The 26442-nt window shown below is 45.1% G+C and overlaps 1 protein-coding gene across 1 annotated transcript in view; it reads left to right on the top strand.

The window, feature by feature from the left end:
- Positions 1-19036, top strand: part of UBE2H (ubiquitin conjugating enzyme E2 H) — a 100472-nt gene extending 81436 nt beyond the window's left edge. The window contains exons 6-7 of the mRNA XM_054564486.1: positions 12661-12789; positions 17160-19036. Coding sequence (XP_054420461.1) covers positions 12661-12789; positions 17160-17284 — 254 coding nt within the window. The 3' untranslated portion in view covers positions 17285-19036. The remainder of the gene's footprint in view (positions 1-12660; positions 12790-17159) is intronic.
- Positions 19037-26442: the final 7406 nt, after the last annotated feature.

Raw genomic sequence — 26442 nt, 5'->3', positions numbered from 1 at the left:
TTTACTCATGCCCAGTACTGTTTAACATTGAGAGTTTTAGGGAAATTACAGCTTATTCGGAGAATGAGGCAACAAGAAAGAAGATATACTCTGGAATCCTTTTAAGATGGTTTTTTTAGTAAAAAAAAAAAAATGTCTCATGGCAGACTGCCTGGAATATCTGATGTAATGATGTCCCTTCTTAAACTGCATTCACATTTTAGAAATGTACATAACAAAATACTACAAGCTGGTTCCAATTACAATAAAGTAAATTGGATGTTAGTTTAACTAATTCTTTTACTATTGACCAGAAAATCTTTGTGGAAGAAGTTTGCCAATTCTCAACTACGTCACATCTCAGAACAGATTATTTTTATTATTTTTATTTATTATTTTCAATTTTCTTTTACTTTTTTTTAAAGATTTATATACTTTTCGATAGAGGGGAAGAGAGGGAGGGAAACATTGATTGGTTGCCTTTTGCACACCCCCAACTGGGGACCTGGCCCACAACCCAGGCATGTGCCCTGGCTCGGATTTCAGTTCGCGGGCCAGCACTCATTCCACTGAGCCACACCAGCCAGGGCAGAACAGATTATTTTTTAAATAACAGATTTATTGAATTATAATTTACATGCATAAAATTCACCCATTTAAAGTGTGTAATTTGATAGGTTTTAGTATATTCACAGTTGTGTACAATCATTGCCACATTTTCATTGCAAAGCCTTTCTGTCCCCTCAGGAAGAAACCCCTTACCCTTTAGCCGTCACTCCCCTGCCTTCCATGCCCAGGCCCCCAGGCCCAGGCAGCAGCTGCTCTACCTTTTGTCTCTATAGATTTGTCTCTCCTGGACATTCCTTATGAATGGAATTATAAAATACGTGGTCTTCTATAACTGGCTTTTTTTTTCATTTCATAATCATTTCAAGGTTCATCCATGTTGTAGCATGTATCCGTTCATTCCTTTTTATGGCCAGGTGATATTCCATTGTACAGATATCATATCACATTGTTCAGGTATCACATTTGTCAGATGATGGACATTTGGGCTGTTTTTACTTTGGGGCTATTATGAATATTTATACACAAGATTCAGAGTGGACATAGGTTTTCATTTCTCTTGGTGTTTTATTTAGGGGCAGAATTACTGGGTGGAATTGTGGTAGCTCTTGGACCATTTGAGGAACTGACAGACTGTTTTCCAAAGTGGCTGTACCATTTCACATTCCCACCAACAGGTGTAAGAGGTTCAGAACAGACTTGAAAGCAAAAGGCCAACACGACTAAAGTTTCATCATGTCTGTAAAATGTTAGAACATGTCCTTGTATTACCTTGCAAAGCATTTAATAAGTAATGAATTAAACCTCATTGGTCAAAATGAACTTTGATTTCTGTAATATATGTGTATGAGTTACTGATAAATGTTCCATGTAATACAAGAGTATGAGCATACTGTCATTACAGGTAAGTTCAGGAAACCAGAAGAAATATATTTAGAATGTAGTCCAAAGTATACTGTGCATGGGAGAATTGTTTTGATATTTTGCTTTAACCCAAACTTTTCCCCAAGAAAATTTTAGTATTTTATTTAAATTTTAAAAGTTGTACATTTAAAATTGCTTTTATGGATAGTTTAGGAGCAGGTAAATAAAACTTATATCAAAGTATTAGTAGAGAGGGTTGGTTCAAAGTACCTTGTTTCTTTCAGACTTAACTGATCTTGACATCTAAACCAAATTTTTATTACAAACTGCTAAAGCCTCTGGCATTGAAGATTAATTCGTAACTGGTGAATTCTGAATCACTGAAGTTTTTGCTGTAATTCTTGAGAGAATCTTCATTCAAAGGCCAAAAAAAAAAAAAAAACACCCCAGACCAATCTTAGTATGTAACAACTAATATGACAAAGTTGGCATATTAGCACAAATAACTGAAAAGCTGAAAAGCAGAGGCTTAGCCTGGCAACTGCAACTTCTTTCAGCACCTCTACTATCCAAAGTGGTAAGGAGCCTGGAGTTTGATGTGAAATTTCCTGCAATTAACTTTGCCCCAGGGCATGTGCTGTGCAGTGAATATGCATTATTTGTAGTATAGCAACAATTCCCAGTTGAAATTTCAGATTTTTCATATCGTACCTTGGTAATAAATAGTGTTTATGTTTGTAGCAAATTTAGTCCTCTCTTCTACCCTCCAGTCTCCCCCCCCACCCCAAAAATGGTTTCTGGGAGCCAATTTTTGACTCATTGCTCCTGTTCTCATCTTGGTTTTCTTTGGCAAGTAGACTTGCAGTTTGTTCATTCAGAAGCTCAAAACTGGTATGACTGTAGTCTATATTATTTAACCTTGCAAGATAGCTCATTACAGTGGATATTTTGGCTAATTTTCTAAAGATGCTTGTCATCAGTATGAAGTTATCTCTTAAGTATGTTAAGTATGAAGTTTCTGTTATTACTCTTGTGCCATTAAAAGGAAAGTAGAAGGGGCTATGACAAAACTGATTTGTTTGGCTTCCTGGATGATAGCATCTTTTCTTTACATCCCTTCCTGCTTGCTCTTCCAGACAGCAATGGTAACAGCTCTGGGAAACTTAAAATGTAGCCAGGGGGATCTGGATTTCAGTTTCAAAAACAACTATAATTTTAAAGACTGATGGAAGGAACGTTCTATAAGCCATAGGTAGCTTTTTTTAAGCTCCCCCTTCTATTTTTTTGTTTTCCTTTTTTACTCCAAGATATATTTTATCCACAGTTATCTTTTCAACCCGAACTCCTGGTTGTCAGATACCTTCACGGCAATACAGCTTTCATTTCCCTCCCACCTGTCTGGGCCAGGCATACTTCGCATACTTGACCCCTGCAAATTGTGTTTATCTCTTCAACTTTCATTTTACTCATTTCTCAACTAACTTGATAAATTACTTATTTTGTGGATTAAATTGTGGACATGGAAGGTACAAGACAATTTTTTTATATAATTGGGCAGTTTATAATTTTATTCTCACCCTTAGGGCTGATAGCCAATGGACTGCATGCTCCTCTAGTTTTACTAGTGAGAACAATCAACATTTGGGAAATTTCCTCCCTTAGGTCATTTGGGGAGTCTTAGCAGACAAATGAAGTTGACTACAACAGAAAGAATGCTTAAGGGACTCTTGAGATTAGAATTAGACAAGAGAAACAAAATTTCTTTTACTAGGCATTTAGAAAATTTTAAACCATGAATTTATTTAATAGTGCTAAACTGTGACCTAATGAATTTAAGCTGCTAAATGACTAAGCTTTCCCATGTTGGAAATAATTAGTTCCATCTCTCTTTTCAGTTAGATAGCCTGTGAATCTTTCCAAACAATTCAAATTTTGGCTGAAGGTAAACATATCTTAAAGTAATACTTTACTTTGAATTAGTGTTTGCTCTGTTTCCAGGCTTTTTAGTGTAGTTACAAAGATAAAAGATATATGTATCTGTCTGCATGGATGATTGGCCAGCAACTACTGTTTGAACAGACTTGAAAACCCACTATTGATCCATCCATGTTGTAATCACAAACACGATCCTGCCTTTGAACAGCTGAATGTCATTGTGAGTCTCTGTGAGAAGCCAGGTAGAGCAGTTTCTTTCAAGTACTATGGGAGAAATGTCAATGGTAGTAGATAAAGAAGAAACACGCTGAGTTTTGGATTTGGTGGTTTCAGCCGTACTTAGCTCCATCATCCACTTCCTTTATCTGTCTGCCTGGAGATACTTAGATGTGGTGTTGGCCTGAGGACCAAGAGCTTAATTAGCTATGCACAGACAAGTGGGATCTTTTGGGTTAAACAGCTTAGCAGAAATCCATTAAAAACACCACATTCGTATTCACTGGTGGTCAACATTAGAACCATGGAGCAGTCCAGGCCTTGTGGACTGTGGGACCTGAGCCAGGCTATGAAAGACAGCCACAACTTTGTTCTACTTTCTTAGGGGCTGTAGTTTCAGGATTCATTTGTGATTGTGTGGATTCGTTTCCTCTTCATTTGCTTGTGATCACCGTGTTTAAGAAAGTCTTTCCCCACGCATGGCCTTGTAATTGCCTGACATTATCTTGCTCTTTTGTGACATTAAGAACAAACTAAATTATCTAGTAATTAAAAACTTTAATAATGAGTTTTAGTATGACTATAAGAATACCCAAGTAGTTAATTATATATTAACTGCCCTCATTTCTGGAAGGTTAATAACAAATCCTATTACCATGTTTTAGCTTGCAATTGTTCTACGTAATTAGGGTCATGCCATGTTTGAACTAGGATGACCTCTGAAGAACACCTAAGTAAGGTGGCTAATGTTTTGAGATTGACATGGCAACCGAGGGGATTTTTTATGAAAGAGCCTGTTTTCTTCATTCTAACCTAAGTATTAGCATTCGTTTTTCTCTGCAGAGCTCTGTAGTTAAAACACGTTGTGGAGAGGGATCTGCATTAGGCAGTGGTTGGGAACTGACTCTCCCAGTTGGTGGAATGCTTTGAACTGATCATGTTATGTAACTACATACCTCTGGTTGGTAATCTGGCACTTAGCAGAATGTATCTGGTATTCCTCCAGGGTCTAGTACCTTCCATCTCTGACATTGCGCTTTTTCACATAGAACAGAAATACCTATTTTTTGGCTTGGAATACTTAAAAACTGTAATGCTACTGCAAGTGAGATTAAGTATATTCGTATATTGCAAAAATTTTTTGAATATCTAATATTTATTAATTCTTACTAATTGCTTTTTTTTTTTTTTTGAGAGAGAGAGAGAGAGAGGTGTGAGGAGGGAGGTGCTTTGTTTTTTGCCTGCATGACCCTTTTCAGGAGACCTTACTCTGTCTTTTAAAAATCCCCATAGACCAACATGAGAACATAACCAAATCTGATCAGTTCAGACTTTTTGTACATTTTATCCATACAGAAAAACCCTCTCAATTAAGTAACTGGATACATTCTTGAATTTGTTGTCTAGCAGATTGGTGGCTGGATATATTATTCCATTAGCAGCGTGTTAGCACTCGGTAAAGCGAATACAGCACAGGCAGCCCGGCCAGCTGGGTCTGCCCGCGTGCTGCAGGAAGTCTCCATGGCGGCCTGCCTCCGCCCGCCGCAGGCATGCCCTCAGAGCAGCTACAGAAATAAGCTTTCCTCGTTGAAGACGGGTTCGAAATAGTTATTTTAGAGAGTGTTATTTTAGATCTCAAAGCCATTTCTTCTTTCATGTCCTTCCCAGCCTAGGGCATCCCTCCTGGTAGGCTTTATTGAGGTTCCCGAGGGAATGCCTGTCTTTGCCAAGCCCGCTGGGGACCATGTCTTTTTCGTACATACCAACTGCTTGGTCAGAGGCAGTGCTAACCTAACCCTCCAGCTGATGAGCGACATGTAGAATGTCCCTGTTTCTCAGTGTTCACAGACTGTAAACAGGAGAAAGTTAAAGTAAAAAACACTCAAACCCATTGTTAAGATTGTAACTTCTTAGGAGCTGATAAAAGAGTAGAAAAATAAAGATCTATTCATGAATCCCAAATTATTAAATAATTGAATGAAACCTGAAATTTTTTTTATTTGCCCTGTTTCAGTCTTACCTGCAGAATTGGCTGCGTGTGTGTTTGGATATATGTTTCTCATACATACAGGGAATAGCCCCTCCCCCAAAAAAACTTGTTGAATGAATGAAATGGAATTTTATGGTTGGATTTTATTTTGAATACATTATAAATTCATGTCTTGCTTATTAGCAGTTCATGATGAATTAATTGCAGTTCCTTATAAGATGAGCAAAAGTCAATTAATGAGATTTTGAAAGGTCAGCTGCTGATTTTCTGTAGTAAATCAAGGATATGAATAACATGAAATCCCAGGTGATCCCAACTTACTTAGCCATTGGTTTCAACTATAATGACCAAAAGCCCAGGCGAAGAGATCTGTGTAAGTCCCAAAGCAAATCATCGAATCACCTCCTAGTGATGTTTGCCCATCTTTTTGTGTTTTCTTCTCTCCTTTCAGTCCCGCTCCCTGTTGAATTAGAGAACAGTTGAATGCCTTAGGGAGTGGTGGTAGCTCATTAATTCACAACTTGGGGAGCCAGGGCCCCTTCTCCAGAGGGGAGAGAGGCAGTGAAATATAAATTTGCTTGGATAGTATGATTCTGGAATATGAAGAGTTGTGAAGGAAAGCAAGGGGAACTTAACTTGGTCTTAATGAAAAATGACCTGAGTGATTGTTTTAAGGAAGCCGGTTACAAAGGCAAAAGTTTACAGCCTGGAAGGCCACTAGCAGAGGGTTGTCCTGATCCGCGGCTGGAATGATTCATTGAGCCTGACACAGTTAGATGGCAGGGGAAACAGAAGAGGAACTCGATGTATTTTATTAGGACCAGTAGAGGTCTAGGAAACTGACTGATACGTGGGAGAAAGGAGGGCAGCCTGACCGTGGTCCTCCCAGAGGTCTGGAGCCAAGGAACAGGGTATTGGAGGCAGCCTAACTACTGGGAGAAAGGAATGGGTTTTCAGGGAAATAACTGTAGACACGTCCAGTGTGCTGAAGCCAGAACTATAAAGGACTGATTAGAAAGAATTGGTAGTTATTAGCATAGGCTTATTTAAGATGGTGAGCTTCCCAGAGTGAGAGCGTATGAAGTGAAATCTTAAAATACAAAGACCACAGAATTCACCCTACTGATGTCTTTCCAAACAAGCTTTTCTGTATGTGGTTTGTTTGGCTTTAAAAAGAAGGAACCGAGGGCATTGGGCATCTGGGAGACGAGTAGAATTGGAAAAGTCGGGGGAGAGGTGGCACTTGAGAAGGCGTTGGTGGTTCTGAGCTCCTGGCCGTGACTGCGCTGTGTGATAGTGGTGTTTTCTGAGTTGAAGCGCGGTGGATGTTACATCTGACAAACGGTTGTGAAGCGTACAAGTTGAAGTCTCTGCGAGGACTGCCTGCGTCGTGGTTGTGCTTTCGGGTGGGGCAGACCACGTGAACCTCAGGCGTCCGAGGGGTTTTAACTTAAACACAGCAGCATGTTTACAAGAGTTTCCATTTGGATTTTCAAAGAAAATAAAGGAAGAAGAAATAACTCATGGTCACTGGTTCATAAACAGCCAAGAATAAAACATGAGATGAGTGATTCATCCCCTCCCATGTTTTCTCCTTTAAGCAATTGCACATCTTTTTGTAAGTCACCTGGAGTAGGGTCGCTTTACTTTAAGAATCGGTGCTCCACGCCCCCGCCCCGGCATAACTCATTTTAATTCACATGAATTCCTTAAGGTATACAGGTAGGTGAAATTTTTACTCTACGAAAATAAGCATATTTGGTCCTCTTGGATGTACTTTGAAGTCTATTATAGTCATTTTTAGCAACATGTAATTCTTCCTTGTAAGGAACTGCAGTATTACAGTTCTTTTTGTAGGTGAAGAAATGGAGGTTCGGAGAGGAAGAGACGTGCCCAAGGTCAAAGAACCAGGCAGTGGAGGGTCTGAGATTAGATTTAGTATCTTCTAGGGTTTCCCTCATGTTCACCACAAGGAGCCAGCTCCCCTTTTGCTGGAAACAGTTCGGCCTAATGGAATTTGCTCTACCCACTGTGCACAGTGTGTTCAGTAATGTCCGCCTCTGCCTGTTCTCCTCTAAAGCAGCCCTTTAATAGCCCTCTAAAATGGATCCACTTTTTCCTGCCCATGGTTTGGAATACCTCCACCTGGAGGAGTGGTGGTTACTTAAAGGGTATGCAGACAATGATGAAAGGGTCAGAGAAGGCTGCTCAGCTAGAGCCTCTCTTCTGCAGCTTAGCTACCAAGACAACATTCTCTGGAGCCAAAGAACCCGCAAGCAAATAACCCTCTTCTCATTTGGTCTCTGGGGTTAGGGGTTGCATAGGGTCAGTAGTGTTTTTTCTGGCTGTGCATTTCTGTAACACACACACACACACACACACACACACACTCCCCCCGCCCGCCAACCGGTCAATCCTAAATCTCACGCACGCATGCAAACACGCACGCACCAGTCAATCCTAAATCGGAGTTCCTGGGGTATGTATGAGACCTCAGCTTGCATATTGTAAAAATACTCCTCACTTAAATCTGATGGACAAACAGCCAGGGCCTAGATTCACCCATAAACTATTGCTCTTGACTGAATGGGTAAATGATCTTGCTTTAGGTGAGAGATCAGTGTGACTTGAGTGTTTTTAAAAGTTAACTGAATATAAATGATTAGTTTATGTACCTAAACAGAGGTATGAGTATTGTAATATTGTTAGCATGAATACTAGTAAGATCAGGCTAAAGAGTCAGACTTAATGGACTGCATTTTGGTAAGTGCTGATTTAGTCCAAGGCAAAAAGGAAAAGCTGTTTGTTCATCATAAACCATACTTCTCAGGAATCTTGGGACTTTCTTTAAAAATGAAGGTAGCCAGTAATGGAGCTGCTGATGGTAATCTCTCCTTTAGGCGACCCATGTCTGGCTCTCTCCCTTTCAAAAAGGGGAAGGTTATTTTTTTTTTCAAAAAAGACTTTCGGAGTGATAGATTTATTTTTTAAAGACTTTATTACAGTATTTATTTTTAGAGAGAAGGGAAGGGAGGGAGAAAGAGAAGGAATGAAACATCCATGTGAGAAACATCAATCGGTTGCCGATCGTACATGCCCCAACTGGGGACCCAGAGCCTGTGCTCTGACTGGGGTTCAAACTGGCAACCTTTTGCTTTACAGGACAGTGCCCAGCCAACTGGAGCCACACCAGTCAGGACAAAATGATAGATGCTTTTATTGTTATTAATAATTCTCGGGGAGAAATGTTCACTATGATGGATTTCCCCCCAAAGATGAGTATCTTTATTTCAATTTTTGTTTATAGTTTAGGTCTCTTCTGCCAACATACTTATCTTGAAAGAAGATTTTGTGCCGATCTGCACGTTTGAGAGAGATTTCTATGTGGAGGACCCTGTTGGTAGTAATCACTCTATTAGCCATTTTCAAGAATGCTTCATTGTTTTTACATCCTGGCCTTCCAAAGCTGCCATCTTTACCTGAAACTGGGCTGCATACTTTCCCTTTTCTGCTCATCTCTGTTACAGATGTGACTCAGCATCTGTAAAATGGATCAAAAGTATGTTAAGGCAGGAAGACAGTAGATACAGGAAGCAAGAACCAATAATTGAGTGTTCTTTTATTTGTTCGGTACAAGGACCCAGGCAGAGCCATATACTGGGAGCTTGAAAAACTTGAAAGTGGTGAGGAAGGGTATAAAATCTCTTCCTGGAACACACGAAACACGAGTTATGAAACATGCTGTCTGCAATATTTGAGTCCTGTCCTGAAGCACTTCTGCACATTACTTAAAGCAAGTAAAACCCGAACTTTTTTTAAAGGTTTTGTTGTTGTGTGATAGGAACACTCAGCTGCTCATCCTTCTGAGCAGCACCGGTAGGGAGCACGGGGCGGGAGAAGCCCCAGTTCACCGAGCGCGGGTATCTGTGAACAGCCTTGGGCTGCTTCCTATGGTTGAGCTACTTGAAAACAAGCACACTGCCTCTGAAATATCAGGAAGCTCAGTCACAGAAACACCTGAACACTCAGAGGCCATCCTGCTGGCCTTGAATTTGTGAATTTGCTCTGCGGAGGGAGTGGCCATCTCAGAGGGAATTCGATTTTGCTGCCGAGCCCTGGGCCACTCGTGCCGTCACGGAGTGAAGACAGTCCGTGTTCAGTTGATCCAGTAACAGAGGCCGCATTTTGGATAGGGCCACGTTTGAAACCCAGCTCCTTGGGCAAGTTACCGCACCTCTTCCCGCCTCAGTTTCCCCACATGTAACATGGAGATAGTAGTGGGACCTACCTCATTGGCTGCAGTGAATGAAGAGTATCTGTGCAAACTGCTGGCGCGCGCCTGGCTTGTAGTGAGTGCTGTGTGGGTATAAACTGTTGCTCTGCCATTGCCATTACTATTATTAGTGTTACTGTAACTCTTCACAACTTTTCTCTGCTCAGGGATCATGTCTAATTTGTAAAACTTCCACACTCCTTATTTTTCCTACTTGCTTACCTTTTGGCATTTTTCTGCCACTGTCTTAACCCACCCACCCAAGGATGAAAAGAAAAAAATTTTCAGATTTGTCATGTTTTATTAAATATGTCAAACATAAGGTAGAAAGGACATATTTATAGGAGAATGGTATTTTTAAAGGTTAAAAAGAATAACATGTCATTTGAAGTGTGAAAAGTAGAAATTACTAGCCTATTGCCTTGACATAACTTTTAAAATATTCTGTGTACACATGCTGTACATGGTTGTAATTGTAGAGAGCATACCGTTTTATGGGCTTTCACCACTCAGCATGAGTGCATACGCATTTTTCTCTGTCCCTTAGCCTTGACAAATTATTCTCAATGTTTTGTTTTGTTTAAAGATGTTTTATTTATTTTTAGAGAGAAGGGAAGGGAGGCAGAAAGAGGGAGAGAAACATAATGCACAGTTGCCTCTCACGTGCCCCCAACTGGGGACCTGGCCTGCAACCCAGGCATGTGTCCTGACTGGGAATCGAACCAGCAATCCTTTGGTTTGCAGTCCACTGAGCCACACCAGCCAGGGCTCAATGGTTTTGTATGACCGGCTTGTTGTATATGCTGCTTCCTTTTTAGAAATGTTACAAGTAAAAGGCAGTGAAAATCCTACTGCAGATGGTTGGGGGTTATCTTGGAAGACTTTTTTTTTTCTTTTTTCTTTTTTGATTAGGAATTTCTGCGTTTGTTTCCTGATACATAGGAATCTCTCTGTAATGTGATTCTTTGGAAAATTAGCTTTATGAAGATGAAATAGCCCAGTCCTTGTAATAATACCAAGTTTGTAACTTGGGATCAGAGGCGACGCTGCTGTTTGTTAGGATCTCTGCACGAGCACAGGCCTGTGCCTGCTGCTGGGGGACTCTCCCCTGCGTCCGTCTCTGTGGGCCTGAGCCGCCCGCTGCAGGGTCTGCCGGCCGCTTGCGCTTAAATTAATGAGAAGGAAGTAAAATGAATGGCCCAGTTCCTCACAGTCACACTAGCCACGTTTCGTGTGTTCAGTAGCCACATGGGGCTAGCGGCTTCCGTGGCGGACAGTGCAGATTCGAACATTTCCATGATTGCCAAAAGTTCTGTTGAAGAGCGCGGCTCCAGCTTATTCTCTGACGTGCTCAGTTCTGTAACTTCACAGTGACAAGGAAGAGCCGCCTCCTGTTTGTTGGATTTTCTAGAGCAGAGGTCAACAAACTTTGGGTGCCAGTGTTTTTGTATAAAGGTTTATTGGGACACAGGTACACCTGTTTGTTTACCTCTTACCTATGGCCGCTTTTGCGTTACCACAGCAGAGCTGAGTGTTGAGTAGTTACTAGAGGCCGGATGTGGCCCACGGCCTGTAGTATTCAATCTCCCGTTACGAAAGTTTGCTAATCCCTTTTTCTAGAGCAGGGTACCTCCACCTCAGCACGACTGATGTTTTGGTTTGTGTAATTACTTGTTGTGAGGGCTGACCTGTGCATTGTAGGATGCTCAGCAGCATCCCTGGCCTCTAGCCACTAGACACTCACAGCACCGCCGGCCCCCCTGCCCCGCCCCAGTTGTGACAAGCAAAACTTTCTCCAGACATGGCCAGACGTCCTCCGGGAGCAAAATCACCCCAGCTGTGAGAGCTAATTTACAGTGATGGGGCTTGACAAGATACCCGTCTGTAATACTTAAAAAGTCCATTTAAAGAGCAGAATAAATTAAACAATATTTTTAATGTTACATTAGCACTCCCCCCAGAAAGAGAAGTGTCTCCTTTAACGTGACAGAGTAACTAGAATAGTGCAGAGAAGTGGAAGCACTGAGGTTCCTCAGTTCACTCTCCAGTGACTGGGGGCAAGTAGGGTGGAAGTCACAGCATCTCAGAAGGTAATGGGGACACGTGGTTTCTTTTACAGGTTTTCAGGGCCTGCTCAATGAAACGCTGGTCACTGCAGGGTTTTTGTCAAGTATGTGTGTAGACCCAGCACCTTATGGTGAATCTGGCAAGAAGGGTGTTACCAGATGTTTATTAAGAAATGCAATAAATATGTACTTACCTGTCTCATTTATGATTTTAAGTGGTCCATATAGGCTCTTACCCTCATTACCCAGAATAATTGAATAACTGGTTATATTTATCTTAATTAGAAGTTACGAGAATTGAATTAAATGTCAAGACCTCTAAAATTGTGTTCAGTTCTTTTGAGATCTGGTGTTTGGATCCCCACTTTTTTTTTTTTCCAGAGTGGGGATTTCCAAAGCTGTAGGAAAATGCCATGTTAATAAATTAACTCCTCATTTTTTAAGAATGTAGACTGTTGGGGCACAAGTTTTAATAAACTACGTAATACTTCTAAAATCTCAGTTTAAAAAATGAGATGAATTTGAATTGGGGCAGTCACCTTTCAAAGTGAATATAAGGTATACCTTTATCTGGTCCTTCAAATTAAAAGTAACTTAAAAATTTTTTAAGTTGGTATTGAAAGGAATATGTAATGGAGATCACATGTGATGGGCACACTTCCATGTGGTTAAATATCTAGGAACGTAAGCAGTTTTGACTGCTGAATAGAAGTGAATTCTAGGCGAACTTGTTTGTTCTGTGCGTGATGCACTTCTGTTTGTTTTTCCAGATCTTACCAATATATTTGAGTCCTTCCTGCCCCAGTTGTTGGCCTATCCTAACCCCATAGACCCTCTCAATGGTGATGCTGCAGCCATGTACCTCCACCGACCAGAAGAATACAAGCAGAAAATTAAAGGTAAGAAAGCAAGTAGTTTAACCTGGAGACAAAAGAATTTAAGTCTGTTGGGCTTTGATCATTAATCATCCCTCTTAGTAACTGCCTCTTAGTTACTAATGATTTTTCTCAGCTGCTGGCTGGAGCAGAGCTCAACAGCCTCTGTAGCTCCCAGGGTTAGAGGCAGACTTTGAAAGGCTGGGGGGCAAGGAAGAAGGGAAGGAGAGAGGAGGAGGAGAAGGAAAGATGAGAAAGGGGGAGGGTTAACTGTTGGGTGTTGTAAATGGAACCCTGCCAGAAATCCCTGTAGACACCCATTCAAAAGAGCCTTTGCCTGCATGGCTTCCGCTTGTCTTGTAAAATTAGAAAATCGGACCTGAGAATAAAGTATGAATTGAAAGGTATAATCTCACATTTGTTTATAGACTGGTATCCTGGCCCTCAGGAAAACAGTTACTTTTGGGAGCTGGGAAAATAACGGCTAGAAAAAATCTAGCATTAGACTTTTTAAAAATTATGTCATTTTACCTGTTGAATTAAAAACACCCAGCCGGCTTCCTTTCTTGGTCCCACACTGGTGTGCGGTTACTCTGAGATGTTTTCCTCCAGGCCCATTTCTCCCCGACTGCAGGTCATGGCCCCAGTGCCCTGGTGGTGTGGGAACTGTCTATTAAAACTTGAAATGTACTATTAAAGTTAGAAATGTGTTAGTGACGGTCGCACTAGTGTCCTCACCCTTTAGGATGCAGAATCCTGTTTTCCCATTCTCAAGCAGTTTACATGCTAATGGGGCATGACTTTCACGGAAAGGAAATTGCAGTCGCAGAGAACGTTTAAAGCTTCACCCCGGCTTACTGGGGCCCATCATGAGGTCCTCTTGCTCTGCGTGTGCGTGAGAGCTTTCACAGTGAAAAGTCTGGATACATAACATTCCACAAAAAGGAAGAGAATCCAAAGTCCATGGAAATAGGCCTGTTCTTCTTAACAAATGGAAGGCATTGATATATACCCAATTTTTAGCAGTACTTGCCCAGCCGCCTAGCAGTTCAGAACATCAGATAATCTGCAAAGCATGTGCCCCCTCTGGGGTACATTTGCAAGGGATGGTAGTAGAAATGATTTATGAGAGCTTGAACATATAGGTCTCCGTTCTGAACTGTGCAGGTAGGAGACAAACAGGAGCCTGTGGGGCTCCTGATGGAACATGGTTTTCCTTCTGTTGTCTCATCATCTGTGGTCTCTACAGGGTATTGTTTGGTACTTTTGTTGAGATAAAGTAGAAATAAATCTACTCTAATTATTTTACTTAGGTTTCAGGTGCTTTGCAGATGATCTGGTTTATGCAGCAGAATATCTAGATAGCCCCCCCCAAAAAAAACTCTATTAAAAAAAAAAGGCAGTTTCAACCTGATGAAATTCTATTATGAGACTGTATTAAAAATTTGACAAAGGAATCACTTGACAGTGCCTGCGGCCCAGATGCCTCGGTGCGGAGCACATCTCTGTAGTCCTGACGCTCATTATGCCACAGTAGTTCAACGCTGTTCCCCTTTTAGTGCATGTCTGCTATAGTACCAGTTGGAAAAGGAACCCAGCCGGCATTTTTATCGTAGAACGGCTCGCTTTAGCTTTCTGAAATGTTAATGTTGGCTATCATTTTGTCTTCCTTGGTAACCTGAGAAAATCATGGCTGTCAGACCTGAGCTCACCCCACCTTTCTGCTATACATACTTGATTATATATCCATCCCCATCTTTTGTTTGTTCCTTCCGACAGGAAATAAGAGGTGTCTGGCTTATTTCTCAGACTCACTCCCTGCACCAGCCTAGGACTCTTTTCTCCCATGTATCTCCTCCCTCCTGGGCCTTCCTCTTTCCCTAGACTCTCAGAGGCATCGCCCTTAGGAAGCTTAGGTCTGCTCCTTCTCCGTGGATTCCTTCAGGAGGTCTTGCTGTTTATTTCCTGTCACTTTCAAACTTCTTCCTTCCTTGCCTTAAACTGGTGAGGTCTAGTTTGTTTCCCCTCCTATACTGAATCTGTGATCTCTTTTCTTCCTAATATTTTGGACCCTTCTCAAGACCAGTTTTCATGGACCTCTCTCCAGCTTTGGTATTTTACCTCCTGCCTTTCTGAAAACGTTTCTTGTTCCATTCTCAAACACGGTCATTCTCTTTAAGATTTGCTCCTTCAGGCCCTTCCTCCCCCACCCCTTGGGAATCCTAGTTGCCCCTCCCAATTCAGGTAATCCCCTCCAAGTGGATGGTTTCCAAAAATGTGTCTAGATACAACCTCACTCCCAAGTTGCCCATCGGACATTTCCACGCCCGACATCACACGCAGGTTGGTGCATGCGCCCTTTCTTACCACAAACAGTATCCGCGTTCACATTGAGTTGATGCTGTTTGACCTTGTAAATGTTGGACTGCCTGTAGAACAGGGCATCGTTGAACTGTCTGAGATGTCATTTCCCAGCTCAACCTTCACTGAGTGGCATCTTAGCTTGCCATTCCCGGTTCTCTGCTCCTGTGTATGACCTGCATCTTTTCCTTTATTCTTCTAAATGCATCGATATATGACAGTAAAATGGGATGAATTTCATACCCCAACTACATTCTTTTCCTTAGGGAAAGTTTCAGCACTGCAGAAAAACAGATGATAATTTAACCATGCATCCCACCATCCAACTCTAGATAAATCTGTACATGTTGCCTTATTTGCTTCAAAAATTTTTGAGGAAGAATGCAAATGTAGTTCTCTCTCAGTGTTGAGTTTTGCCACGCCAGCCACTGCCTTCTCCCTCTGCACTTTCGGCACTGCTCTGGCTTCCCCAGATTGGCGAGCCTCCTGCCAGTCCTGCGCTGCTACGGCAGCAGCCTTTAAGGGGTCAGCGCAGAGGTGACTCCTTCCTGGCCCTCTAGCGGAGTCCCCTCCTCTGTGCTTCCCTCTGATGGCACTTCTCTCTCCATCTGTTTCTCCTGCTCATCAGTCACCTTGCTCTTCATTTTTCTCTCTTCTGAAAGGCCTTATCCTTGTCAGCACTTAATACACGTGTGTCTCCCTGCGTATCCCTAAGAAAGCTGACAGCGTAAAACCAGGAGGGGAGGCCTCCCTACAAAGGAAGAAACAAAATAGCCAACCCATTGAAGAGTAAAAATAAAATCCCAAGGGCATTAATAAACATTCTTCTCACTCTAAAAGGTGAACTAAGCTCAGTTTCTATCTAGTTAGGGGCTTTTTTTTTTTTTTTCAAACTCATTACCTCAATGTAAAATTTTGTAACTAAGGATTTGTAGGACTCTAAGTCAGAAATCTGCAAACTTCTTTTGTGAAGGGCCATATTTGGCCATATGTGGTCTGTCACTTTCTTTTTTTAAAAACCCTTTAAAAATATTTTTTAAAAATACTCTTATCTAGGTTCCTGCCCTAAGTTATTCAAATTTGGCAAGCCCGTTTGGCCATTTACCTTCCTCTTTCATTTAGTCCCTGTAATTCCATGGGAAGAAAAACAAAGCTTAAGGACATGGGGATATGTTGGGCTTTCTTTTTCTTGCTGTAATTTTGCATAGGATTCTAAATGTCTCTCATATTGTGTGTTGGCTATTTACTTGAGAACAGTATGCACTTAAAGACTTTACAAACAAGTTTAATTGTTTATTCAGCAGTTTTTCAGCCTCAGTTATTGGAGCATAAATCTTTACCAGCTGCTTCAAAAGCCTGACAGGCAGGATCTGCTTAAACTAAAATATTTCTAAAATAATAGATTTGGGCTGACTATGATTATAGAACTGAAAATCTAAAAATGATGGGGGATTTCCTTATAAATTACTATGGAATCATAACTGGTCCAGTGTTGTCTGGGAGGTGAATGGTTTTATTAATCGAGAAAGTTAACAGAAAGTGCAGGGATCACATTTTCCTAACCCACCAAGCCTGGAGGAGGGCGACCCTACTGGTCAGCCAGCAAGGAAGGCTGGAGCGCTGGAGGCTGCTGAAAGCCAGCCACCGTCCTGTTTGTCTGCTGACCTTCCCGTGCCGTGCCTCAAGGCGTCAGGGCGCTCGGCTGCCTTGCCCACGTCCATCGGTGGGCATTCGTCCTCCTGGTAGGTGTTCATCTGTCCGGGAGGCATTGGCCCAAGGGAGCTCTGGGATGGTGATACAGCGTATTCCTCTATGACGCCTGTGTTCTGCTTTGCCTCTCTCACTAATAGGGGCAAAATGCATAAGCTCCAAAGTCTTCCCCTCAGTTTGCAGGACCACAACTGTCGTCTTTTCACCCCCGACACGGAAGGAGAGCTTGGACTTCCCTGAGACTTGCCAACTTTGGGGTCGCCGAAGCGCATGCCTGCCTGCTCACTGCCCTTGTGTTTTCTTTATCCCTGTCTCCTGTGCAGAGTACATCCAGAAATATGCAACGGAGGAGGCACTGAAAGAGCAGGAAGAGGGCACCGGTGACAGCTCGTCGGAGAGTTCTATGTCTGACTTTTCGGAAGATGAGGCCCAGGATATGGAGTTGTAGTAGAAAAAGCACCTGCTTTTCAGAAAGACTATTATTTCCTAACCATGAGAAGCAGACTATAATATTCATATTTAAACAAAGCAATTTTTTTTATTACTAAACAAGGTTTTTATGAATAATAGCATTGATATATATATATTATATATCACCCTTTAGATCTTGATTTCTTGGTCATTTCTCAACCTGAGGTGCATAGCATATTCCCACATTCCATTTTGGTAGCAATATGCGGTCCGAATGCATGCATTCATAAGTCCATTTGGCCAAGTCAGCCTGTGTGCTACTGAACTGTCAAAAGAAATAGCCGCTCTGATAGATAGAAATGAGTAAAAATAACAGGAAAAAGTTGCTTCTTTTATTGATGGTTCCAAAGAAACAAACCAAACCAACCAGCTCTTGGATGTGAAGATAGAATAGTGCTTTTTCAAAATGGAAAGGAAAAAAATTGGGGAGAAGGCCTGCGGTGGGAGCACTGAGAGCCAGCCACGCCGGAGTCGGCGCTCCCACCCGGATTCCCACGTGGCCCCGTGTCTGTGGAGTAACCGTGTAAACAGGGAGCTAATTGGAGTAATGAAACCTAAAACAATTTTTGCCTCGGATTTTGAGTACATTTTTATGTGTAGATTCCCGCCCTTCTGGCTACCCGGCCCTGCAGCCCACGAGTGCGTTGCTTTGGAGAACCTTTGGAGAGCGTTTTCTGAGCCTGATCCTTTCTCCTGGGGTAGAGTTTGTAAGGCAGACCTTTTCTGAGGACAGGACAGGAAGAGAAAGGCGACCGGGAAGATGTCTCCTCCCGTCGGCACGCGCAGAGTCACGTCCTCATCCTGTTGCTGGCTGCTGCCCTGGACTAAGAGCTTTACATTTGAGGGTGGTTGTGGGTTATTTTTGTTTGGGGGGTTTGTTTGGTTTTTTGGGGTGTGTGTGAATTGTGCTTAGACAGGTTACAAAGTTAATCTTCACCTGCCAAGAGATGGCCCCCGCCTCGGACAGCCGATCAGTGGACCATTAGACTCTGGAAGAAGACCCGTCTGGTGGCGTGACTCCTGGGTGCTGTCACTCACGCCTTGGTTTCGGTTTCCCCTCTGCTGCTGCTCTTGGCGGCGGCCTGGTCATCATCTGCTTGTGGGAGTGGGAAATGGGTATTTTAGACCCAACACACATTCTGAATTTCAAATGAGTAATCATTGGAACAAATAAAGTTTCTTGTACCCAAAGTGACTCTACCTGGGGAAAACACAGCTTTTTTCAGAGTGTGACTGAAGAGAGGAAAGGATTCAGAAATACGATGTAGTAGTAAGCCAGGTTTTGAAGGCAGAAAGCCTTCTCTTCTGTATATGTTAAGAGGAAATCAGACAGTGTAAAATGCCTGCTAATGAAATGTTTACTCAGCTAACCATATGTCCAGGTTGCCAGCAGAGTTTCCTTCCAACCCAAGTGTCGCCTGCTGAATTTGGAGAGCTCCAAATGGCACCTCTGCGTTCTTTTCATGGCGCAACCAATAGGACAAGAGCAGAAATAGCCAATCCTAAAACCTCCTAAAGACAGTTTTTGAATGTCCCACTGGGATAATTTAATTTTTCTTTCTGATGTGTGTTTTTAGTTTAGAAGTGCTATATTCCACAAGATTTGAGTCAATGAGGTTGGAAGATACCCTATCTTATTCAAAAAGCACAATCTTTTCTTTGAAAATCTATATAAAGTACAACTTGCTTTTAGCATGATTATTTTCCTAAATAAAAAAAAGACAAAGAATTTACTTATTTTATGTTAATTACGGGCATGAAGCAAAAGGTTTTCTTTCAAAAAAAAAAAAAAATTGCAAGTGCGGTTATGTAGGGCTGTGGTTAGTTACCCGTACTGAGTTATCTAGCATTTGTGGCTTGTTGGAAGGGTAGTATTAACTATTTAACATGTGATGGTGTACTTTTAACTCTTATCTAGCACGTTGTCTTCTCATTACTTTGGGGGGGGAGGGTCTCTGCTGGCACTGTCTAACTTGCTTACCTGCTGAACTAGCAGTTTGCTTGTGCTATAACTTATTGTAGGTGCGACTTAGGGTAGGCTTAAAGTGCTGGGTGGTGATTTGAGTTCAAACAATAAAAAATTGTATTTTTTCAATATTGTATAAACAATAGTGTTCTAATTACATTTCAAAAAAAAAATAATGTCCAGATAATTGCTTTAAATCTTGTCCAAAAAAAACCCTAACAGAACCGAATTTAGGGAAGGTATGTGAGCAGTGTCACAGCTCTGCTCCCGGCTAAATCCTTGTTTTTCTAATGAAAAGACATCAGCTTGCCTGCGATCCAGAGCTCTAGCCCTAGAAACCCGGTGGTGCAGAGTGCCCAGCTGAAGACTTGGTGGGGAGGTTGCAGGGATTAAGAAGCAGATCTGAGTGTGGCTGCTCTGTGTGTGTGTGTGTGTGTCCATGTCTGTCCTTGTGTGTCCATCCAAATTCATGTGATGAGGTATAATTAGGACTTCTCTATTAGCACGGGAAGCTTCTGGAATTGCTACTCAGATCACGCTGTGTGCCTCATTCCATGCAAGCCTGTCTCATCGGAGCACTGACCTTGGTCCCATGCGTGTTTTTGGCTGTGTAAGTCTTTTCCTCTCTACTGCAAAATTGAATTTGGATAAGTTGAACAGAATCCCTCCTTGATGCTAACTTTTTGTTCCTTCCCTGTACCTGGAAGAGGTAGGTGTAGGAGACCATACTTACATGTGAAGAGGGAGCTAGAAGAGGTCTGGCTGTGAATCTGAGGACTCTGGGCCCCCAATATTAAGATGGTAGAGGAAGGCTCAATCGGGTGTTTTCAGCACCAAAAACTTTCCCAGATTGTCCCATCACAGCAGTCAGAAAAGCATGTGGAGCCCCTCAAAGTCTGGATGTTACTGCTTTCAAAGGTGGTGGTGGTGGTGGTGGTGGTAAGTCAGTTGCTTCTGGCAGTTCCCCTCCTTTCTTGGTACCCATAGTTTGAAGTCCTTCCTTGTGATTTAGCAGCGCAGGCCATTCGTTGCCTGTTCAAATGACTGAGCTCAAGCTCTCGCCAAACACCAACAAGCAGGATGGCTGTGGTGGTGAGTTCGCTGCTCTGGCTGCCCCAGCCCCGGGGCCTTGTGGGTTGCTGTTTCTCGGTAGCCAACCTAGACAATGGCATTTTTGCTCTTTTAGTCTTTAATCTCCTCTAATTGCCCTCCTTGAGGTTACTGTGCAGTTTCAACCAGCATTTTATACTAGTAAGATAATTATCAGAAGTTGCCATGAATCTCTCCTGTACCTAACATTTTTTTCTTCCACTTCAAAAGCTGTTCTAATTGCCAACTGGCTGATCTAAGCTCCTGGAAAGTATCTCCCCGTGAAGGAAATGTTTTCCCTCAAAAGTCTCCCTGAAGCCCTAGTTGGCCTTGGCCTGACACTTGCTTTTTATTAAGCCTCCTGTTGGGATGGTTGAGAATCATGAAAAACAGACCCTCCACTAGCTTCCAAGGGTCAAGTTTCTGGGAACTAGTGTTTGATTTTAAATGGCATGTGACCCTTCTAGGAACTCAATTAGAAAAGTGAAAGCCATTAACAAAAGCAAGTTTTATTTCGTCTGCTTTCTGACTGGGTTCACAGCCTCATTGACTGAAATCAAATTTCTGACTGGGCACAAAGACCTGTGTTTCTTTGGACTTCTGAATCCATGTTCATATTTTCTCTGGCCACTGAACACCTTGGCGATTCCATCGGGGACTGGCTGGGGCGGAGGCCCCTCGGGGAGGGGGAGCTAACAGCGCTCAGGTGTGCCGGTTGCCCGCTCACCTGAGGAAGGGCCAGGACTCTTAATTCGTCAACTACTGGTCTTGGCTGTGGGCTTGGGAAGAAATGGCCATCATTTGCTGATTGTATTTGGTACATATTGTGTGATACTTGAAGAGTTAAAAGGGACTTACCAGCCCTGAATTGAAATCGAAGCTTTTTATCACTTCTCTTTCCCTCGCCCTGTCTCCTGCCGTCCACCGTCCTCCTTGCATTGTGATGATCTAGTGGGCACTTCTGTCAACAGGACAAATGCCTCCTCTGACTATAACCTCTTAATAGTTGTGTATAATGAAAACTGTAAACTTTTTTAAATAAAATGTGTATATACCTTGGCAAATGGCTGGACCTTGATGAATGAGATAATAGCCCCCATGATTACTTAGCCTGTTTTTGAAAATACCATTCATCTGGCTCCTGAGCAGCAGCCGGCTCCCCACCCCCACCTTCTGACTAGGAAGCTCTTACAAGGCAGACCGGGTTAGCTTGGGAAGGGGGTGTCACGAGCAGGCAGTAATTACCACGGGGCCTCGTCTGTGGAGCAGCAGGTGGCTGCTGGCTATGAGGCTTCACCAGGACCTTAAAAAGCCATCTCTTCCATGAAGTCCTATAGCCTGAAGGACCCCAGGTCCCCCCAAGCGGGTCAGCAGGCAGCACTCCATGTAACTGTTAGCCCGAACCTTCCAGGCCCTGTCAGCTAATTCTGAGCCGAGCGGTGTCCCCTTGCCCTGGAGGTCACAGGCAGTGCGGCTTCCTGCCAGGGGCCATTCTGCTCAACAGGTGCCCCGCCCCGTGGCAGGTGCCAGGTGCCAGCCTCAGCCAGGGACAGGAGAGCAGGGGGTATTGCATCAGGAGCTGACCAGGGAAGTATGGCTGCATTTTCATTCCTTTCTGAAGCTTATGCCCTCAATGGCCACCAGGTGGCGATATTGTCCTAGTATATCTGAGGATACTCAGGCTGAATTGTGTCAGAAGGCCTTTAAGATAACTGGACGAGTTCCTTTGGTCACAGGTTCTCATTCGCCCAACTCCCCAGTGTTTTCTTCTTACTCATTTCCCTCACACTCCTTTTTTTCCCTCGCTGCATCCTGATATACTCCGTAGTAGGCCCAGCTTTGTAGGTACTCGGGAGAAGGAGGGTGGGCCTCCTAAGAAACATCCAGTGTGAATAAACCTCAAGCTCTCCTGCGGCACATAAACCTCCAGCTACCCTGGCTGCCCCCAGTGCTCAGAGGCAAAACATTCAACAGGCTCTTTGCAGGTGGTCTCACCAGCCCCTCAGCCAAGGCTGTAACGGACCAAAGGACTGAACCTGCACTGTGAGTTCTGGTCCCACCTCTTTCATTAGATGTGTGGCCTCAGGTTCATGTGTAAAAGAAAGTTCCCTGAACTAGTAGGTTCTGACTCTAACAATTGGTGATTCAATTCCATCTGGGTTCTGAAACAATATTGGATACGTTTCCTGAGAAGAATTACATCAACCCAAGAAGCACCAAGGTCTCAGGATCTGAGTTGAGGGTTTTTGAATGGAAACAGCTTTGGGAGTTTGGAGCACCCATTTTCCAGCTGAAAGGAGAATTAAGAAGTCTATGGGTCATGTGAGTAGAATCTATCATATCACAAAGCTGCATTAAAAACCGTCCTGGCTGGTGTGGCTCAGTGGATTGAGCGCCAACCTGCAGATTGAAAGGTCACTGGTTCAATTCCCAGTCAGGGCACATGCCTGGGTTGCAGGCCAAGCCCTCAGTTGGAGGCATGTGAGAGGCAACCAGTTGATGTATCTCTCCCTCTCTCAGTCCCTCCCCACTCTCTAAAAGTAAGTAAAATTTTAAAAATAAAAACTCCATGACGAGTCCCTGTGCATTCAGTGGTGATCTCTCACAGCACCACTCTCACTTTAGCCTCAGTCCCCACTTCCTAAGGTGGGTGGCGCTCCGCTGCCTGCCTGAGCCCATGCCCCCGTCCTGGGAAGGGGCACCTGGAAATGAAAGTGGAGGGCTCGGTACCCCAGAACTCTCACCACCCTTAAATTCTCTTGCCATCTCTGAAGGCTGCTCTCTCCCCCGGGAATGAGTTTCCATGACGCTGGGCCGTGATGTCGCCTGCTCCCCACCTAGAACCAGGGCAAAGAATTGGCTCTCAGAACCCTTGGTCCTGCAGAGGCCCTGAAGCTCCTGACAGACTGAGCAACATTGCACATGAGAAAAGCTCGCAGGCTTCTGAGGGACTCAGATCCCTGGATGAGCCCAGAACAGTCCACCTTGAGCCAACCCTGCTCTGCAGTGCCTTGCGTCGTAGGGTGTGCACCCAGCACTTCTGGGAACTGAAGAGTTACTCTGACAAGGTCTACCGCTGGAGGATGAAGGACAGAGTAGCATCCCCCTCTTGCTGTGTGTGTGAGGTTCGTGTGCATGAGTGCGTGTGTGTGTCTGTAATGGAGGATGTTTCTTTTTGAAGAAGGCTGGCACTTCTGTGGACCTGGGTTCCTCAGAGCCCTTTAGGACTCGACACTTGGCTCCGAGGACCTGGTGTCCAGTGGTTGAGGTGGCAGGAACAGACTTGGGATTTCTACGAGAGTAACTCAGCCTTCTGGCTGCCTGGTCCTTGCCAGTTAACCTGGAGAGTTGCTGCGGGACAGCCGTGGGGTTTGGCCTCCACATCTGTCGGCTCCCCTTCCCGTGGGCCCTGTCAGCCAAGGCAGCCGGTGCAGAGCAAGTGGCCCCCTTGGAGAGGCTCAGCCCGGATTCTGTTCCCCCCAGTTCTATAAACAAATGAATCAGGTGCCTATATACGGTGCCCTCTGACATGTGGAACAAAGCTTTTAAAAGACGCACCTCTAAAAAGAATTATCTGCTGGTAACAAGTCAGCATTCCAGAAATGTGAAAGTCCCCCATCATGATCTCCTCCAGAGAGAACTGCCATCGGCGTGGCCGACGGCGACTCCACGCTGTGGTCCTCACGCTGGACCCGGGAGCCCCTGGCGAAGTGGCCCAGTCGTGGCCACATTTCACATCAACTGCTTGTGAGGCGCCAAGAGACTTGGGCAGGCAGTGAGGGGCAGGCAGCGGCGGAACCCAGGTCTTCAGGACACAGATGAGTGTTCACGGGCGCGCTGTTCCGAGCCCGGTGCCCACCTGGCCCCCGCAGGGCTGTGGGCACTGAGCCCCTGTGAGCCTGCCATCTGGGGTTGACCCTGGGAGCCTGGCTCGTCCCCTGCCCAAGCGTCACATGGGCTTGGTCGCCGAGGGTCAGGGCCTTTCCCCACAGAGATCCCCATTTCCTCTGAGGCCCGCAGTAGAGTCAGAAAATAAAACTCAGGTTTAGTCCAACCCACTTTCTAGAACAGAAATACCAAACAGAATGCCATCTACAAAAGGAATTTAAAAACTTTCTAGTAGCCGCATTTTTAAAAAGGTAAAATCAGTGTTTTATTTAACTCAATATGCCCAAAATACTTCAGTGAGTAATGACTTTTAAAATGAATGAAGTATTTTACATTCTTTTTTTTGCATCAGCGCTTTCATATCCGGTGTGTACTTTACGCAGCACATCTCAACTTGGTCGTTATGTTTTCGACATTTAAAGTGATATGCAAATCCCACCAAAAACAAAGCTGTGTTGCAGGAAAAAATGACACTGCTTGCTTTTAAATTTAGTTAAAATTAAGATGAGCAATTGGGTTCTTCAGTCACTACTCTTCAAGGGCACAGCAGCCACATGTGGCCGTGGCCACCTACTGGGCAGCGCAGCCTGGAAGCTCCCAGGCGGAGTAGGAATTTCTAGAAAATCACAAGAGCGATTATCGTCGTGGATTTGGGGCAGACGGGCCTTCCACGCGCACAGTCCGGAGCCCGGGGCGAGTTTGGGAGGCGAGAAGCGCACAGAGTTCTGTCCCTGCGTGCGGACCTCGCAGGCTGGGGTCACCGGAAGACCTTCTGGGGCCGCCGCGGTCGCCGGTCCCCTAGGGTGACCCCGGCACGTGAGGGCGCCTCCGGCCGTGCGCCCGCCGTGCGCTGCTGGCCGGAGCCTGCGAGCCACTGGGGCTCCCAGCCTCTGAGGCTCCACTCTGTCCCCGCGGAGGCAGAAGTGACCCGTCCACAAGTCGGGGGTCTTCCTGGAGCGGGTCCGGCGGAGGGCGCGGCGACCTCGGCCACCTCAGCGCTGCGGGGCCCGTCCCTGCCTCGGGCACCAGGGGGCGCCGGGGCCTCACGCCGCAGCCCGGACTCCCGGACGGCCCGTCGGCTCCCACGCTGGCCGAGCCCCTGTGGGGCGGAGACAGAGGCTCCGGGGCACCGCGCCCACCCCAGGCCCTTTGGCTCTGCCCGTGGCGCCCCGCATTTGCCAGGAAAAACAAAAACAAAAACAAAAAAAAAAAAAACACGTCAAGGCCACCCAAACACCGAGCCCGGGAAACCGGCCCCACCCAGAGATCCCAGCCCTCTGAGAGCCCGGCCTGACCAGGGCCACTCCAGACTGCCCTCCCCCGGGCTCCCGGTGGTCAGCGACAGATGTGGCTACTAAAGCAAGCGGAGGCTTGTAGGCCGGAAGGTCAAGGTGGGACCTCACAATGCCGGGGAGACTGTAGGCAAGACCTGGCAAATGAGAGGAGCCCGGGACGCTGGAGACCAGAGCAAGGCCACCCCAGAGGGCCACCGGGCCTGCGTCTCACAACCATCCCTGCCTCTCTGCACCATGTGGGGGAGGCAGAAAAGCCCCAGGGGGAGCCAGGCTCCTGTAGAAATGGTGGGGACCAGAGAGAAGGGATGTAGACCTCCTCTTCAACACAGTCACCCTGGGGGAAGGGTCTCCCGGCCCCCCAACGGAAAGGGAGTTCCACGCAGAGAGGCCACAGCCAGAGGCTTGCCGCCGCGCACCGTGCCCCCCTGTGGAGCCCCGCCCCTGCCGAGTCCAGAGGAGAGCCAGGTGGCTCACTGGCTTCATCCTGTCTCCCCAGCCGACCTTTTGGGTACGAAGGAATAAAAGTCACCAAAGCACCGCAGACAGGGAGGGGGGGCTTCCTGGAGCGGGGCGAGGGGTTGAGGGGGGGCTCCACCCGGGCCTGGCAGGATGGGAAGGAACTGGATAAAGGGAGAAGGGCCACGGCAGCCCGGGAAGGGGAGGGGCCAGGCGTGCGCAGGGCGTGAGGATGGACCTGAGGGCAGAACACAGAATAGGGTGGGCCTCAGGGTTCCGGCTGGCCTGGAGGGCGCGGCCGCCAGGGAGCTGGCTGAATGGCGCCTTGGGCCTCATCAGGCATCAGAGGCACAAGCGCGGATAAAAAGGAGAGGGAGGCAAAGAATTGGGCCGGGACCCGAAGTGTTCTTCAGAAGCACGAGGGCTGGGCAGGGCGGAACA

Source organism: Pteronotus mesoamericanus, unplaced genomic scaffold (genome assembly GCF_021234165.1).
Source record: "Pteronotus mesoamericanus isolate MK-2021 breed Mesoamerican mustached bat unplaced genomic scaffold, CSHL_Meso_final scaffold_85, whole genome shotgun sequence".
NCBI lineage: Eukaryota > Metazoa > Chordata > Mammalia > Chiroptera > Mormoopidae > Pteronotus > Pteronotus mesoamericanus.
This window is presented reverse-complemented; position numbering and strand designations above follow the sequence as displayed.